Source organism: Ammodytes marinus (genome assembly GCF_949987685.1).
Source record: "Ammodytes marinus genome assembly, chromosome: 6".
NCBI classification, from domain to species: Eukaryota; Metazoa; Chordata; class Actinopteri; order Uranoscopiformes; family Ammodytidae; genus Ammodytes; species Ammodytes marinus.
In genome coordinates this window covers 21590726-21609716 of record NC_137235.1, presented here as the reverse complement: position 1 = coordinate 21609716, position 18991 = coordinate 21590726, and the positions used below count along the sequence as shown (strand labels likewise).

Genomic DNA, 18991 nt, shown 5'->3' with positions numbered 1-18991 from the left:
ATATGTGTCATATCAAACTACTGGAATACATATGTCACACACACACACTGTGAAGAATAAAGTATAAAAAAAAGAAAACATATGCCACATCCAACATTCACCATAACTGCCTACCTGTAATGACTCACTATGCTCACTATGATATTGTGATGCGCTGATATGCAAAGTAGTTCCACTTCACACATCATTTTAGAACTGCGGTTTATGGCTGGGATTCAATTCATTTCATCAAGTCAAGACTTTCATTTTTGTCAATTAAGACGCATGCAAGGTAAGTCACACACATGCCAATCGAAATGACTACTTTCACCCACCGCTCCTACATGTCTAACACACACATGCTACATACAGTATAAAGGAGATCATCCCTCTGAGGTCTGCAGCTGTGCCCCTGGAGCACTTTGGGTCAGGTCACATGGTAGAGATGGTGGGCACGTCATGCATGTAATAGCAGCCACCACTAGTTTTACAAATAACACCCTCCTTTCCGGTTCCCGGGAATCGAACCAGAGGCCTCATGGTTAATGGTCGGCCCTAATTCCATGAGGTTGATTCCCGGCAGGCCATCCTACCATTGGTGACTATGATTAAGCCCAATCTTAACATCTAATAAAGCAGGAGATTAGAGAGTGAGAAGAGGTATAGGCAGAGTACTTTCTCTATAGTGAGCATGGGAAAAACACTAGCTACATCACCCACCCACACACACACACACACACACACACACACACACACACACACACACACGTTAAGCCTCGTTACATTTTTTTTTCTGAGGATATTATACTTGACACTCTGAGCTCAGTTTGACCTGTAGCCGTTTGTATCCAGCAGTTCACCTCCAGGTCACAAACTGGCAGCCCACACATTTTCAAGTTTCACAGCTCTGTCCACCCTCTTTCACTTGTTCTATTTAACAACATTAACAGAAATTCAAAACATCTGAACCATCTCTCATTAGCATCCTGTAACTGGTTGGCCATTCACTCATTCATTCAACTCTAATGTCCTTCAAACAAACAAGGTTGTTGAAAACTACACTGTATGTCAGTATTTAAATCAATGGCGTCATATACTCCTGTGCACTGAGTCCAGCTATTTTGTGTGTGTGTGTGTGTGTGTGAAGTTGAACCTCTATCATATCCCTGTGCAGGTTCGTTTAGAATGGCCCACAGATCTAGCCATCAATCCAATGGATAACTCCATCTACGTCCTGGACAACAATGTAGTGCTGCAGATCACTGAAAACAGACAGGTATTGTCTTCATACCCACTGACAGCTGCATGGTTTGAAAATGGCCTGCTACATTGGCTGCTTTATGGTATATTGGATGTATTACATGTCTTATTAAAGCTGTTATCCTTTGTTTATAGTTGCCGTAAATGTAGTTGCAGGCACTTCTGGACCAGAGTTTCTTTCAAAACCGAACATTATTGACTGTATGAAGTCAGTATATTGGCAGTTCTTACCTGCAGATTGCTTTCTCTGTGTGTTCTGATCCAACATTGTGTCCCAGAAGTTATGATAAGTGCAGACAGAGAGAGTCTGTATCGCTACAGCAGTTGGCACTCCGCAGTGAGAGCACTCGCCCCAGGCATGCATGCTGCGTTCAATTGCACGTGGAAAATCAGGAACTTCAGACACTGCAGCACACAAAGCGTGCAGAAAGACTTTTTCTTCTATTTTGAAAATCTGAAACCTAGGACCATGTCTTATACAAACCATAGACTGTATATAAAAGATACAAACTAAATAAAAAAAACTAACAGATGTACTGGAATGCAAACAGGTCTGAACTCAGTACTACTGAGTCTGAAGCTCCCATTTCCTGAGTAAAAGAACGCACCTCTGCGGCCCGTATAATACGGCAAAGCCCCTCTGATAGTATAACAGCAAATACAGGCGTTTTCATCAGTGGGTCATATGCTTAATCACCATTGTTTTATTAACTTAGTATTTGATAGATAGAAACTTAACAACAATTTAAGAATGTAACAATAACATTCATTACTTTAACATTAGAATAACATAGTAATGATGAATGGATATAGCCTCATCCCCTTTTTTGCCAAAAACAAAAACTATAGTGTCATAATTTAAAAAGCCCATGTATGTATGTGTGTGTGTGTGTGTCCAGGTCCGTATCGTGGCTGGGCGGCCCATGCATTGCCAAGTCCCTGGTATAGAATACACTCTGGGAAAGAGAGCAGTGCAGACCATGTTAGAGGGAGCCACAGCCATAGCCTTATCCTACAGCGGAGTCCTCTACATAGCCGAGACCGATGAGAAGAAAATACACCGCATTCGACAGGTAAGCCTCAGTACACACAGGGCATTAATGCACAGTCATTCCCTGATTATGAGATGAACAATTGTTTTTTTTCCCCAAAAAGGAAAGCACAACTTTGAATGTGTGTCCATGATGTAACAGTGGTGGTGACTAGAGCTTAAATCAGGCCCCCAAAAAACAGCCCGGCCCTTCTTGTCAACTATGTTCATGGGACAGAGCTTGTTTGAAACCTTTAAAAGAAGACATTTTCTAATAAATTGGCTTTTATGATTCAAGTTTTAAAGTATAATTCTGAGTTGTTTGAATGTCTTTAAATCTCAGGTGGACTCAATGAGCGCAACAGGTATTCATATAACAAACCAGCGAGTCAGGAGGAGACAAGCCTGGCGTGCTGTGACTTTATTATGTATGGATCTTAGTATGGATGGGTTAAGTTGTCGATACACTCAAAATATCACACTATAGCTTTCTTGCCACACTCCACATCCCAATTTAAAAAAAATAAAAATAAAAATGGTGCCCCAGATTATCTAAGCTCTAAATGTATCCCAAAGAAAATTGTGATTATGGTTGACAATTTGATTACTTGGCAAAGTTAAGATACCTGTAGTCCTCTCAGAATTATGCAAACGCATTACATGAACATCCGCCTAATGTGACTTTCTCCTTTATTTATTTTTAAATGTTTTGTTTTTATTTGTGGATTATTCTTTATGGCTACCTCTAGTTATTAGGACTTTGAGAGAAGAGGGTATGACTTGAAACAAAGGCCCCAGTCCTGATTGAAACTGTTCCATAGTAACTGTGGTTCTCTGAGTGAGGAGACTAACTCTCAAAGACATACACACAGATCTGCTCATCTTCTTCAGGCATGTGAACCACCACACAGCACAGGAGGGACCCCCATGCTCTTTATATATATATATATATATATATATATATATATATATATATATATATATATATATATATATATATATATATATATATATATATATATATATATATATATATATATATATATATATATATATATATATATATATATATATATATATATATATATATATATTAACACTCTTCTTTTTATATTGGCAGATATTTATTTTCCTTTTTTATTCCAAAGAGATCCCCAGATGCAGAAACACTGCTCAGATGATTGAACTGAATGCTTTATTGTGTCTATTTTTTCTCTGTTTTAAAGCAGATTGACCGTACTTTTCACTTCTCTTTGCATAGTTTACAATGTATATCTTGGTGACTGTCCATCCCTCCAGGTGTCCACTGATGGAGAAATAACCCAGCTAGCTGGAGCACTATCTGAGTGTGACTGCAAGGTACTTACTACACACAAGCTACTTCACATGCACACGTCACTCTGAGGGAAGACATGTGTCAGTCCTCTCTCTTTCTTCTTCTATATCATAGTTTCTTATCTTGATGACGACCCCCTTGTTATATAACAGCTGTTTTGTCCCACTGCTCAGAAAATGCACTATAAGTCTAACAAGTCTGTAGCATTTGAAAAATGACATGGATTAGATTACATGCTATATGTAACACAGAATTTGTAAATATATCTAATTTATGTATTTTATTTAAATTAATATATATATATATTAATTTTGATCCTATTTTATTTCTGTTTTCTCTGCTCATTATATGTTATCCTTGTGATTGTGTGTATTGTGTATGCTCGTCGTCACTGTAAATTAGGGAAACCTCAGTGTATTTCAGTGAAAATAAAGGTTATTGATTGATTGATTGATTGATTGATTGATTGATTGATTGATTGATTGATTGATTGATTGATTGATTGATTGATTGATTGATTGATTGATTGATTGATTGAGTAATCCCAACACAATAAACAAATAGTGGTATAGTTAATACAGGAAGTATATGCTGATTATGAATTTCTTAGTTAAAGAGTAGCTTAAACAACTATTATGTACATGGGAATGTTTTTACTTGTAGAAATATTAGTGGAGCCCACCTCTGTTTTCCACCCTCCACTACACAGGCCAAGTTCTAGTATTAGTGTAATGCTATTCTCTACAGCTCACCTGTTGTTTTGTGTGTTACTTCTTCCTCTTCCTCTTCCTCCCTCCCTCCCTCCCTCCCCCTGTCCTGCAGAATGATGCTAACTGTGACTGCTATCAGACCGGGGACGGCTATGCTAAAGACGCTAGGCTAAACTGTCCGTCCTCCCTGGTGGTGTCTCCGGATGGGACACTGTACGTGGCTGATCTGGGAAACATCAGGATTCGAGCCATACGGCGAAACCAGCCACCCACGGGTACTTAAAGAGACAGTGCACACACATCGAGAAGTGGGTCGATGGCACACTGGTTTTGTTCCTTTAGCTCTCTCTGTATTTGGGCAGGGACGTGCTGAAGTATTGATACAGCAATATTTAGTGATATTTATATTTGTGGTGTCATAATATGGGCGGCTCCGGAGAAAAAAAAATATTCCAGTTTAAACGGGTTGTGAACTACAACCTCCTGATTGCCTCGAATAGCATAGGGTTTTGAATTTGAATTAAAGTTTGCGCTTCATTGAACCAGTGGAATATCGCAATATATCGCAATATGCATTGTATCGCAATGTATCGTGACTGTGTGTGTGTGTGTGTGTGTGTGTGTGTGTGTGTGTGTGTGTGTGTGTGTGTGTGTGTGTGTGTGTGTGTGTGTGTGTGTGTGTGTGTGTGTGTGTGTGTGTGTGTGTTATTAGGCTCTCTGGCTTCAGGTCCGAGCTCCTATGAAGTGGCCTCTTCAGCCTCTCAGGAGCTCTATGTGTTTGATTCTAATGGGACTCACCAGTTCACCATGTCCCTTGTCACTGGAGACTATAAATACAACTTCAGCTACAGGTTGGTGTGTGTGTGTGTGTGTGTGTGTGTGTGTGTGTGTGTGTGTGTGTGTGTGTGTGTGTGTGCGTGTGGGTGCGTGCGTGCGTGCGTGTGTGTTGTTTATATTTCAGTATGGAAATTATCTTTCTTCTCCTCATTTCTTACATACTGTATTTGGTCATTCTTTTCAAACCTGACCTAATGTAGACCTCCTCTTTCCATTCCTTCACTCTCAAGTATCTGCACGGTGTCCTTGCACTACCTTTGTGTTTATCTGTGTCTCAGGTGTTGCTCTCTCTTCACTGTCTGTTTTTCATCTTGTATATTACATTGTTGAGAGGAGCCTGAGGACTTAAGAACTTCATTGCCATTGACTGCTGCTGCAATGGTTAAATGTGCGTATGACAAATTAACCATCTTGAATCTCGATTCTTCAATCAGCAATGAGGAGGATGTGACTGCCGTGACGGACAGCAGTGGGAACACTCTGCGTATCCGTAGAGACACCAACAGGTTGCCTGTACGAGTGGTGGCCCCAGACAATCAGGTGAGACCAGCAAGTCATTAGCCATGCTGTAACACTTACCATACTATGTGTGCACTGTCATTCGTTATGATAGTATGGCAAATGGTAAATGGACTTGACTTATATAGCCGATTTTCTCAGCCCCGAAGAGCTTTACATATCTTAAATCAAAATCAAATCAGTTTTATTTGTATAGCCCAAAATCACAAATACATTTGTCTCAGTGGGCTTACCACATTCACCCATTCACACACACACACACACACACTCAAACACCGATGGCAGTAGCTGCCATGCAAGGTGGTCTCTGAACCATCGGGAGCAATGTGGGGTTTAGTGTCTTGCCCAGGGGAGTATTCACACCATACTTTAAGCCACATTAAGATTTAAAAGTCCACGACTTTAATGATCCTGCTGTCTTTTAAATATTCCATGGCAGAGGGTGGAAGGAGAGTTCAAAATGCCTATTGATTTAACAAAACTTGCTTCTCACACAAGTTTTAAGACAGACCGTAAAACACATTAGTGTAAACCCAGCAAATATCTGAAGATAAATTAACATGAACTGATATTTACTGAAGTAAATTGGTGCTGGCAGAATGTGTGTAATGTGTCTGATTTCCTCGTGTGTGTGTGTGTGTGTGTGTGTGTGTGTGTGTGTGTGTGTGTGTGTGTGTGTGTGTGTGTGTGTTTGCTTGCAGGTCATCTGGCTGACCATCGGGACTAATGGAGGTCTGAAGACTCTCACTGCACAGGGTCAGGAACTGGTTTTGTTTAGTTACCACGGAAACAGTGGCTTGCTGGCTACCAAGAGCATCCAAATAGGCTGGACCACCTTCTATGAGTGAGCAGCCTTACTGGGGTTATATTTGAATAACATGTCTGTATTTACAATGTGCTGATGGATGGATGGATGGATGATAATAATAATAATAATAATAGCTTTAAAACAATGGTTTACAAAGTTCTTTGACTTAAGTAACAGAGGAGCAAATACAAATATAATAAAAAGGGAAGATGGGGCAGCAAAGGGCATCACGTAAAAGCAAGTCTATAAAATGTGTTTTACGAAGTGATTTAAAATATACATGGATGGATCCAGGATGGATTGATGGATGGATGGATGGATGGATGGATGGATGGATGGATGGATGGATGGATGGATGGATGGGTGGGTGAATGGATGGATGGATGGATGGGTGGATGGATGGATGGATGGATGGATGGGTGGATGGATGGATGAATGAAAGGATGGATGGGTGGGTGGATGGATGGATGAACGCTTGGATTTTTAACTTTCAAAAGCCTTCTAATTGAGAAAATACCTTCTAGACCAAACAGCATCACATAATCAAATCAAATCAAATCAGTTTTATTTGTGTAGCCCAATATTACAAATAGGAATTTGCCTCAGTGGGCTTCACATTCCATACAGTATGACACCCTGCCCTTAGACCCTTAGCTCGGGTCCTAATATTATGTGAACCTGCTCAGGCTACTGTAGCTCAAAGTAGGCAACACATTACATCTGCCAAGGTGAACTGACACCATCATCTCTCCACTGTTTAAACAACTCTAGACATAGACTACACTGCTGTGAAACCAAGTATACACTGAACAATTGTTTTTTGACAAGATAACATAAAATAATTGAGAGTCTACTTTCATGACTCAGTAGAAATCCACTCACAATTTTAATCGTCTTCCTCAAATTAAGTTAATTTCAAGCTCGGCGTCCTGTTGAGTAGATCCTGTTTAAAAAGCCAACTTCTCTGAAAGTGTGTGTGTGTGTGCGTGCGTGCGTGCGTGCGTGCGTGCGTGCGTGCGTGCATGTTTGTATGCGTGAGTGCGCATGTGTGCCTGTCATGTAGATTGAAGTATTTTACAGGTACATCTTTAAAGCACATTAAACAGTCCTGTGGGTTGATGTGTGTCTGTCCCTCCCTGTCCTTGTAGCTACGACAGTGAGGGTCGTCTGACTAATGTGACCTTCCCCACCGGGGTGGTCACCAATCTCCATGGTGACATGTCGTCAGGGGCTGTTGCCGTGGACATCGAGACGTCAGGGAGGGATGAGGACGTTTCCATAACAACCAACCTGTCGTCAATAGACTCCTACTACACTCTGGTGCAGGGTAAGGGAGTGTGTGTGTGTGTGTTTATTAAACTAACTACACTCACATTTAATAGCTCACTTACAAATGAATGAACAAATGCATCCTGGACTATATGTATTGAACACAGCGATGAAACAATGACTGGATGATAACATGTGTATATCAGATGAAGCCCTAATTGGCCAGATTGCATTGCCTTGTGAAAACACAGGAGACCAACCGATGGCTGGTCGCTTTAACATTACATAATGATATTCAGCAGCTGAGAGATTGTTGGGAATCCAAGGGGGAAATAGCTGAAGCTTACCCGTATCAATACTCTATTGATGACAGATTCAACTTAGGATTCTTAATGACTTTTATTAAACCATAGCATCAACACCCACTATCACTGGTAAATGTAAAGTTCTACCTGGCTGTTCAGATGGATTACAACGGGAGTCAAATAAAAAAAAGCCTAAAACAAATGGGATTAAGAAAGTGCTCCTTATTCTTGTTTCAAAGTGTAGCTTCCTTCAAAGTGCTGTGGATTGAGGGTGTGAATGGTGGCTGGTTCATGTCCAGCATGGGACCAGTCACTCTGTGTGTGGACGGATAGCTGGAGAGGTGCCAGTTCCCCTCTTGGTTACTGCTGATGGGCCTTTGACCAAGGCACCAGACCTATACGAACTGCAATGCAAATGGTACAATTATTCCTCAACATCACAACATGTTGTTTTTTCTTTAAACAGAGTTTTGACTTGCATGTATCCTTTGCAAATCTCATGAGGCCTAACTGCATTTGAATGATTGACAGATGTAAATCATTTAAATGCTGCTTGCGGACACAGTATCATAAAGTGTACAATGTAGTGCTATCCAATTCGATAGGCCTACAATAAATACTACTGCTTTCTGCTTTGTAACTGGGAAGTAGTGTTTGCCAAGCCATTCCCTCAAAGGTGTGCCATGACACTGAAAACTCAGCTGAGTTTACCATCCCCATTTGAAAACCTTTTTGTAGAATAGGCATAAACCGAGTGATCCGGTCGTGGATTTATACTGTATATCCGATGATTATATATTTGAGGGAAAGGGCAAAAGGGGGAAAAAAGGCAAGTTTGACCATCCTTCATGCCAGACATTAAAGCCTAAACGGCCAGGGGAAAACAGTCATTTAGTGCTGATGTCCTTGTTTAATCTGAACTAATGAGGCGTTTGAAGGCAGAGTCCTGAGTGGCCGGCAGTGATTTGTTTCAGGGCTAGCTGCCTGTGTTTCTCCCTCACAGCAGAGTGGTTATTGATTGGAATGTAATAAGTTATTCAAAGCCATTGACAAGTGCAGCATTCCTCTTCATCAATTCATCTGCATTATTTATCGCTTCGCCCGGCTCGCTCCATCGTCTAAACTGCACAGTGGGTTCACGAGTTGATCGTGAAATCACATTAAGTGTAGGTGCATCCCACAAATGGTAAACAAGCCAATATAGTAATATAGCTGCTGACTTTTATGTAATTTTGATGTTGTTGTTGATTGCTTTGTGAGAGCAGAGGGACATGTTGCTAATGCAGGCATTTACAATGTAGGAGAAAAGGACAAATACAGTGTATATACATGCCAGTGCATTAGCATTAGCCCTGTCTCTAATAAGTCGTGTATGCGTCTCTCAACATGTATACTGTTCAATAAAGCGTGCTTCTTTTGCTGGATGTGGGTGGGTGAGAGTGAACTGAACTGAGCAGATCCAGCCTGCAATATTAAACCACCAGAAATAATCACTATCGAAAAACATGAACACGCTTGTTCTGTGGACAGAATGTAATGGTTCAAATCTGTGTAATACATATTCAGAGGATTAGGCCCATTTTAGAAATGTTTCAAATTAAATTTGTTAGATTTTAGAAAAAAATATTTTTGAGAAAAATGATCCCGGTGAAGCTGATTAAAGAAATAATAATGATGTTGTTTCTCTCAAATCGTTATAAATATTCAAAGTACTGCAATGAACTTTTGTGTTAAACTAATTAAGAAGATACGCAGATCTGAAAAGAATCACTAACGATAATGCCTGTGGGTTGTGCAGTGATAAAGTGTGGAACAAAAGAATGTACAACTTTCCGTGTGTTGCATCAAATGGGTCAATGTTTACCTTTCCTTTTAATGTGCCCCTTGAATAGGGTAATGAAGTCAAATCAATCAGTGGAAAAGGAATCCTACATGCTCTTATATCAGTAGTATACATGTTTATTAGCCTGAGACCCTGTATCTGTCTCTCACTCTCCTTCTCTCTCTCTCTCTCTCTCTCTCTCACACACACACACACACACACCAGCCATTACTCCTTTGAGAGGTCAAGGGCAGCTTAATTAAAAGAGGCTGTGGGTTGTTAATACCTGCTCTGTGCTCCATTAGCAGGTTCAAACACGCACAAATGAATTATACTCTCCTCCTTCCATGTATCCCTCCATCTCCTTCCCTCTCTCACACTGCCCTGCTCTCCTCTCACATTCTCTTGTTTGGTCCTTCACCCTCAGTTTAGTAAAGTATGGATACTGCTGAGTGTTAATGGATAGAAGCCTTCACGTCTACAATGTTGAAAGAAAAAAAAAATCACACAATGGTGGGATGGGGCGGGAGGGGGTTGAAAGGGGGGTAAAGGTATTGAATTATTCCGGACTCAAGGCGAATACTTTAAACTATATACTTCTATCTGTTCCTCTTTTAATAATTTTTTCTTCATATGAACTTGTTACAAATGTTTGATGGCAAAGGAGACAAAAGTATGAACATAAGTTTGTTTCTGTATTTATTTGATGTATTCTCTCTGTCTCTCTCTCTCCCTCTCTCTCTCTCTCAAATTCAAAATGGGCTTTATTGGCATGAAAGTTTTAAAAAACAATAAGCAAAGCATCAAATACAATACAGTATACTATAATATAATATATATTGTATAGTAATATAATACTCTCTCTCTCTCTCTCTCTTCCAGACCAGCTTCGTAACAGCTACCAAGTGGGCAATGACCATTCACTGAGGGTCATCTACGCCAATGGGATGGACACACACTATCAGACAGAGCCCCATATACTAGCAGGTATGCACTTTCCATAGACAATAAGGACCCATATTGTGTTATTGCTTAACGACTTGATCTTTATTGTCACTGTACAGTATGTTTAAATCATTGGTTTCAATCTCCATGGTGAATGCTTACATCATCGTAGCTCAGTACGCTATGTGAGTTTTAGCAAAGACAGAGGCTTTTTTCCATACAAGCTGTAATGCCACAGTGTTTCCATCGCACCGTTTGATCTGAGACATTATCATTTCCTTTTTCCACTGTGAAAATATGAGAATATATCACAATAATGCCACAGAACATTACATCTTAATGCCTCATCCTCTCTTTTTCACTTTGTTGCTGACTCATTTCAAAAGCACAACATAAAATATCTTCTTTCTATTTTCCAGAAGTCCACTTGCTTGCATTCATGCCAATATAAATAGCATGAGAATAATACAAGTCAAGATCAGTTTATAGAGAGCTGCAATGGGCTGGGATATACTGCTGGCCTCTGTCATTATAAATGTGCCCGCATGCTTTTATTTGCGTCAATATTTGGTTGTTATTGCATGGTTATATATAGCAGACTTCTTTCTAAATTTACAATCGTGTATTGAACTAAATCCTGTATTGTACTAAACTAGCAAACTGGAGCAATATAACTTTCACAGCAATAAATAAAGAGAAGTGATGCTCGCAGTGATTAATGAGCAAATAAACAGGTGGCAAGTCTGAGCAGGCTGATTGTGTTGTGATGTTGTAAAGCGCAAACAGCTCTGGAGAGTGCTTTGCAGCGACGGACAGTGAATAACAGGACGTGATTTGCATTAAGTGAAGCCACATCAGATGATCTAAGCCACATATAAACCACATCGTCAGGTACAAACTTTAAAAGTCTCAACTGTAATATACTGGTAGAGATGGATGAACGCCTTCACACACTGAGCATTAGCTAAATCCACACTGACATGTTGCAGAGCTATAATTGTTTGAACTAATTTGAACAATAGTTGTTTCTTGAAAATGAAAGGAGATTAATATAAATATGACACAATAAGCATGATTAGGATGCGCTGCCATCAACTGTATAAAAAAAAGGTTAGGAGTAGCAGAGTAAATGAGTGAGGTACCCAGGATATTACAATAAAGTCAAATGGAAATATAAATGTACAGTTTTTTCAAATAAACAAAGCCCTCAGCAGGCCCCACTTGCGTGTACACTGACAGCAGATGTGGTGCATGTGAACAGCACATTTTAATTCACTACTCTTTTTGCATTGCATTTTCTGGTTTAGACTTCTTCACTATATACTGTATGTATTATTGGTATTCACTGGGGTTGTGTTGAAAAATGGATACGGCAATATAACGTGATTTATTTTTTGATATTGTATCGCCAGTTCCAGAAAAAAATCGATATTTGGATTTTTTACTTTTAAAGTCATTTTAAATTACAACCTGTTGTTTTGACTCAAATTTGTCGCAAATCATAATGCGACGGGATGTATTAAGACCAAAATAGCAGCTTGACTTCCAGCTCTGTTTTCACATTCTCAGTGAACTATGAATGAATATCTATGTGAATCATGTGAATATCGTAATATGCATCCTATCAATGTATTGTTAATTATAACTCCACTTCAACTTTATTGTCATAAGACATACAGACAAAGGCGCAAAAGATCGTGATGGTGATGCTTATCGTATATCGCAAAGTTCTTGCCAATACCCAGCCCTAAAACAAAAACATTAATAAAAAAAATAACCAGCCCTATTATTCATGTGTTTTTCCATATCCACTCCCAGGTGCAGCTAACCCCACTGTAGCCCGACGCAACATGACGCTCCCTGGGGAGAACGGACAGAACCTGGTGGAGTGGAGGTTCAGGAAGGAGCAGACCCGGGGCAAGGTCATCGTCTTTGGGAGAAAGCTGAGGGTGAGTGTGAAGAGAACAACACACTGTTACGTTGTTAACCAAAGAGAGGGAATAGTGGGTAGAACCATGGGATTTGACTCTAAACATTTGATCCAATCGATAAGGACTATTTTAATGCATCACTTATTCATTTAAGAAATTGATGGTAAATGGACATGGATTTTAGGAAATTTTTTAAGTGTTAATTGTATTCCCATGGGTAAATCATCAGTGTTGTTTTCACACATCCAAGTCCCGATATGTGAAACCATTGTGCCAGGTGTACCAGGTGTTAGGGAATTCAGAATTGGCTATTTAGTTCTATGTTTTTCTTCCTGCTCTTTGCTTTGAGGCCACACAGCTCACAAAGCCCTCAGGGGCCACTCACACTAGGGCCGCGGCCCCGTGCCCGAGCTCATTTGCATACTAAAGTCTTGAACGTTTGGCTAGTGTGACCACGCCATCCGTATTCCAGCACGGAACAGCCCCTTGGCCACGGCACACTTGGGAGAGGTGTGCCGTGGCCAAAGTAAAGATGCTAATGAGATGACACGCGCACAAATTCCTGACGTGAATTTATTAAGGATGCATTGTCCGTTAACGTCCGCTGCCTTTCTAGTCGGCACCAGAATTGCCCACCACTTGGACTGTAGCTACATAAAATGTGTGAGAATTAACGTGTGTGTAGGCCTAGGTGTGGGCTAATAAAAGAGGGAGAGAGCTAAATAGGTGAGCGCAGAAAGCAAAGCAAAAAGGTTTTCGTGTTTACTCACGTTCGTCAGAGGATTTTTTTCTTCTTCCTCCCGTCAGCTCTCATAATACTATCTTTACGCATGGCGGTGGAGACGAACACAAAACAACACACAACGGGACTCCGCGGCCCGGTGATAAGGAAACAGTAGCCTACACTAAGGTTTAACAAGAAACTTTATAAAGACACTTAAAAAAACGATCTCTGCCCATACAAAAAGTTCTGACTTGGATTACTTGATGGAGTGATCGATGTGTATAAAACCATCCGGTACGTATGGTCTGATGACGGGCCGATATATTAATAATAAACAGCGTGCTGCACAAATATGAGACTGTCCATCGCGACCTATTACGTCAAGGCTACATGTAAAAAAAAACAATAGATTGAGGATTTTCGTTGCTCTAATTTGGAAGTGGAATAGTTGATGCAAATTTGGCCGGATGAAAATATTCACAAACAGTCGCATAGCCTACAAGTAGACTACGCTCCGAATCCTAAACGCGCATGGTGACGTAGGCAAGGTGCAATCGTGCCCAGGCCACGAGCAGTGTGACCACAGGCCAGCGGGGGGAGTGGGGAGGGGGGCTAATCGTGCTGAATCTTCCTGCAGCACGGAACAGGCAAACGGCCCTAGTGTGAGTGGGCCCTCAGTCATTTGACTCCTGTGGTGTGGTCCCCCTCTGTGAACAATGGGGCTTATACAAGGGTCTCTGTTCCTGTCTATTGTCTAAACATTGTGTTATTTGTGTATAAGCTATTAGGAGAGGGGGGATATTTGTCTGCAGTGCCTGGTTGTTACATGCGCTCTCCAGCCAAGCTTAATGGGGCACTACTGTGCAGTCATGTGGTCAGTGCAATGGTTGACCCACACACCGGTGCAGTTCACAGCACGCTCCAATAACAAACCCTAATGAATGGACCAGCATGTGTGGTCCACTGCTGCTAATGGCCAGGGCTGTATTGTGTGCTAGCAATAACGAGTAGCAGCCTAGCAGGTACAGGTATTTTTGTGGATGGGAGTCAAAGGTGAGCATGGATACTGTATGTGCTTCGTTTTTGTGATTCTTATTGGAATGCCTGTTGGCTTACAATATGCCAGTCTAAACTGCTAATGATGTTGGGGTGATCGCAGTCAACTTTAGTCCAGCCTTTCTACTAAATGCTATTATAACCATACTGGGTTTATATGGTGTGCTAATCCTGCTGAGGAATGTGCAGCCTGTTGGATAAACACAGAATGTCAGTGCTGGTTGAATTAAACCTGAGGATAAGTGATCTGGTTAAAGGGAATATGTAGGACATCTGGTGAATTGATTTTCAGTCAGGGTTCAAATCCTGATAGTCTAACGAGTGTGTGCTGGGTTCTTCTTATTTGCTGCTTGATTTACAGTAATGTGTGACAAGCTAGAGACTTGAACTTTGCTCAATGTCAGCATGGTTTATCACATATCCATCTTCTCAGACTCCTGAGAGCCCGCCCAGTGCTACATTTAAGATGGATGTCTTAAAAATGTTGTAAGAGCATCATTACCAACAGAACTTTCAAATATCATGAATGATATTAGAATAGTTTAATAAAAAAAATACTTTCCTTCCACACACACACACACACACACACACACACACACACACACACACACACACACACACACACACACACACACACACACACACACACACACACACAGTCAGTCCTATGACACAGTATCAACTGATGAATCAGGGGCTCAGTTCACTTCCACACAAACTGCAAGGACCCAATAACAGACAAGTTCTTGTTATTGTTAATACACAGCAGATGTATTGTTCCAGGTACTATTGGGGAGATAAATATACTTCCATGCCCAGGTTTAGGCATTCTATGGAAAGGATATGCAGGGCTACCAGAGAGCCCTGTTTGGCATGCTATTGAAATTAAAACCACAATTGCTTGAAGTCACATAAAGATGGCAGGCCATGTCAATCTGCATAAATGATTGTGCGTTTGGCTTGTTATCCCCATTGCTTTTGTCTCCCATCCAGTTGGCTACTGTCCCATCCTTCTCTTCATCTCGCTCCCATTCAAACGGCTTGCTAATTCACAAATGAATGAGCGAGCGGCCAAATAAAGAGATGACAAAAAAAAAATGACTCTTGCACATTTTCCATCAAGACACTCTCTTTAATGAAACGGGACTTTGGAAAACAATTGATTGGGCTAATTCAAAGTATTTTCCCCCGTGCCTCAAGGTGAGTCTAGTGCAGGCCATCTGTCTTTGTAAATGAGAGTTTGAACAAACAGCAAGTCATTTAGAAAGCAATAAAGAATGGCTAGCTGGCCCTGTGATATCACCATGCTTTATGGGCCTTGGATCAGAAGATAGTTTGAATTGACTGCTGGATGTTGAATAGAACAAAGATACAACATACGATTATTTATTGTTGGTCTGTTGTTTGATGATCCTTTATCATGAAGCATTCTCATTGTTGTTTAGTGGACCAATAAGTACAGAAAAAGCAGAGTGAATGTTATATTAGCCTGTACATAAAGGAAGTATTTCTCCTGGTAACCAAAGATAATCCCCAAGATAAGAAAAGCCAGGCAGTGTGGCTGAGGTTGAGCAGTTGATTGGTGAGCGGGTCTTTCATCACATTTGCTGGATGATGTTCTGTTTAACTGTTGGTTAACCTCTTGATATTTGCCTAATAGCCACTCGTAAACACAAACAATATCAAACTGTAACTACAATATTCCCACAGAAATGTTGAATGCGCCCGCCGCCTGTTGCTAACCGCTAGCCCGGCATTTGCGGCGCCCCCTATTAGCCAGGCTTAAAAAATTGCTGCTGTGAAACTATTGCCACACTCACTCACTCACCATGTGTTGTGATGATTGGACACTTGGTCAAACAGTAGCAGCAAATAAGAAGCCCCTGTTTTCTGACCGATGTTGTTGAAGTTTTATACACATGTGTTTGTCCGTCCCTTAAGGCTGTGTAGCAAATGTGGTGATTGCATTTCAGTTTATGAAAATTAGGTCAAATCCATCACGTCTGTCTTCCAAGAGGCCTTTTTTTTGTAGAGCACATCAAGCTGGACTTCCCCCCCACCATTTGTTTACAAAACATATTCAAATACTGTATAATGACGTAAGCATATTGACGCTTCCCAACCGGTCAAATCTTTCCATTTTGGACACAGAGCTCATGAGTTTTCCTCCAGCACCACTCTAAGGACAACATGTTTAATAATTGATCTCAAGGCACAACAGAAAGCCATGGTTTGCACACTCAATCCCTGCTTTCAGGATTACGAGCCCTTGTCTTTGAATGATCTCATAACCTTTGCCCTAGTGCCACCTTCAGGAAAAACCTATCCATTGTAATCCCTCTACCGCTAGGGCTCTCTGAAATTTAAACTATCCCCGTGTTCCGATAACTCACACATACCTCCATACTATTTAGTATGCCAGAAGAAGATTAAGGATGACATGCATGTCAAATGCAGTATGCCAAAAAATACCAGGATGCCCTAATACATACAATAGCATTTTGCAATATGGAAACCACCATGCTTCAGTATGTAGTATAGTAAAAAGTAAAAGTATGTGATTTGGAACTCAGGGTGTGTTGTTGGATACACTCTTGTATTGTGGGGTGAACTGAGCCTTTTCAGCACAGAGGGGCGTTCATCAGGGTTTAGGCTTTTTAGCAAGGATGGCTATACAATCTACGTCAGATACTAAGAATGAAATGTGTTCATCTTATCAAGCGATGTATATAGGATAACAAGAGTTACTTAACTGACTGGACCTGTGTGTGTGTTTGCGCCCCCTCCAGGTGAACGGGAGGAACCTGCTCTCTGTGGATTACGACCGTACGCTGAGAACAGAGAAGATCTATGATGACCACCGCAAGTTCCTGCTGAAGATCATCTACGACACCCAGGGCCATCCAACACTGTGGGTCCCCAGCAGCAAGCTACTGTCAGTCAACCTGACATACTCCAGGTAATAAGACCTTGTGCCAGGGGACTCATTCTTTCACTTAAGCTGCTATCAGAATCACATGTACTTGTTTTGATCCCCGGGGGAAATTCGCTTTGTTACAGATGCTCATCGATAAAAACATGTAGAAAGGACATAAGTGTAAACGAGTATGTGCTTAATGCCACAAGGTATAGCCAACAATACCAATCCAACAATGTAATATAAGAATACGAAGTTAATAAGTAAATAAGAATGAACAATGGACACAATTTAATCTAAGTACTGGTAATAACTGGAGTATTTGAGATACATAATATGTACAAATATTGACATCAGAAAGTGTGACAGTAGGCTACTGGAAAACCTAGACTATGAGATATGTTATGTGTGTACACATATTTACATCAGGAAGTGTTTTGTGTAAACTCTTCTGTCTATGCAACACTTTAGAAATCTGACAGCCTTGTTTGTACACATTACAGTACACTTTGAGATACTGGTTGACTCCCACCTGACCTTTAGGTTGGGGGGTTGGATTACAGGTTTTCTGGATTGCAAACACATTTCTCGAAACCTTACCCTCCTTTTCTCACCACTGTAAACACAAAACCAAAACTTCAGAACATGATGTCCTTTCCACCTCTACGTGGCTGTCTTGAATTGTCTGAAAAATAAGTTACCTAATTAGAGTGTGTAAATGATTTAATTGTACTGTTTAAAGGTTGTCTAAAGGCACGCGTGTGTGTGTGTGTGTGTGTGTGTGTGTGTGTGTGTGTGTGTGTGTGTGTGTGTGTGTGTGTGTGTGTGTGTGTGTGTGTGTGTGTGTGTGTGTGTGTGTGTGTGTGTGTGTGTGTGTGTGTGTGTGTGTGTGTGTGTGTGTGTGTGTGTGTCTTCAGTACGGGGCAGGTGACAGGCCTCCAGAGGGGTCCGACCACAGAGAGGTGGGAGTATGACAGCCAGGGGAGGATCACATCCAGAGTGTTTGCTGATGGAAAGACCTGGAGCTACACTTACCTGGATAAGGTACAAACAGGACACAATGAGAGCCATAGACATCCACACACAGCACTAAATACAGTATGAGCAGCATTGGGTTTTCACAAACACACACACACATACAGACCCAGAGCCAGACACACACACACACACACACACACACACACACACACACACACACACACACACACACACACACACACACACACACACTTTTATTTCATCCTAACATGGCTCCTTGAACTTGTCTCTTGCTTATATATCCGTCTCATCACTGGTTGTTTTCACACGGAGGCTCCGTCGATGTGACGTCACTTCCAGTGCTCAGTGGATTGTGGGTCAGAACCTCCATAAAGTTGCTGGTTTGAACCCTAAAAATCAACACTGGATGTTGCAGGGCATCCGGGGATTTTTCAATATGCAGCATCTGACCACATGTATTGGGACAGACAAAATGTTTTTTTTCCACAATACTAAATTGCAGGGAAGTATGGGGATTAGAACACAGCCATGAAAACTAAACAAA

General features: G+C 41.0%; 1 protein-coding gene across 1 annotated transcript in view; it reads left to right on the top strand.

The window, feature by feature from the left end:
- The window catches only part of tenm3 (teneurin transmembrane protein 3), a 169140-nt gene that overhangs the window by 134049 nt on the left and 16100 nt on the right, over window positions 1-18991 (top strand). Inside the window, exons 28-39 of the mRNA XM_080030178.1 lie at window positions 1154-1255; window positions 2139-2312; window positions 3569-3628; window positions 4428-4590; window positions 5028-5166; window positions 5587-5692; window positions 6373-6515; window positions 7628-7806; window positions 10758-10862; window positions 12639-12769; window positions 17321-17490; window positions 18366-18492. Of these exons, the coding sequence (XP_079886304.1) occupies window positions 1154-1255; window positions 2139-2312; window positions 3569-3628; window positions 4428-4590; window positions 5028-5166; window positions 5587-5692; window positions 6373-6515; window positions 7628-7806; window positions 10758-10862; window positions 12639-12769; window positions 17321-17490; window positions 18366-18492 (1599 nt within the window). The remainder of the gene's footprint in view (window positions 1-1153; window positions 1256-2138; window positions 2313-3568; window positions 3629-4427; window positions 4591-5027; window positions 5167-5586; window positions 5693-6372; window positions 6516-7627; window positions 7807-10757; window positions 10863-12638; window positions 12770-17320; window positions 17491-18365; window positions 18493-18991) is intronic.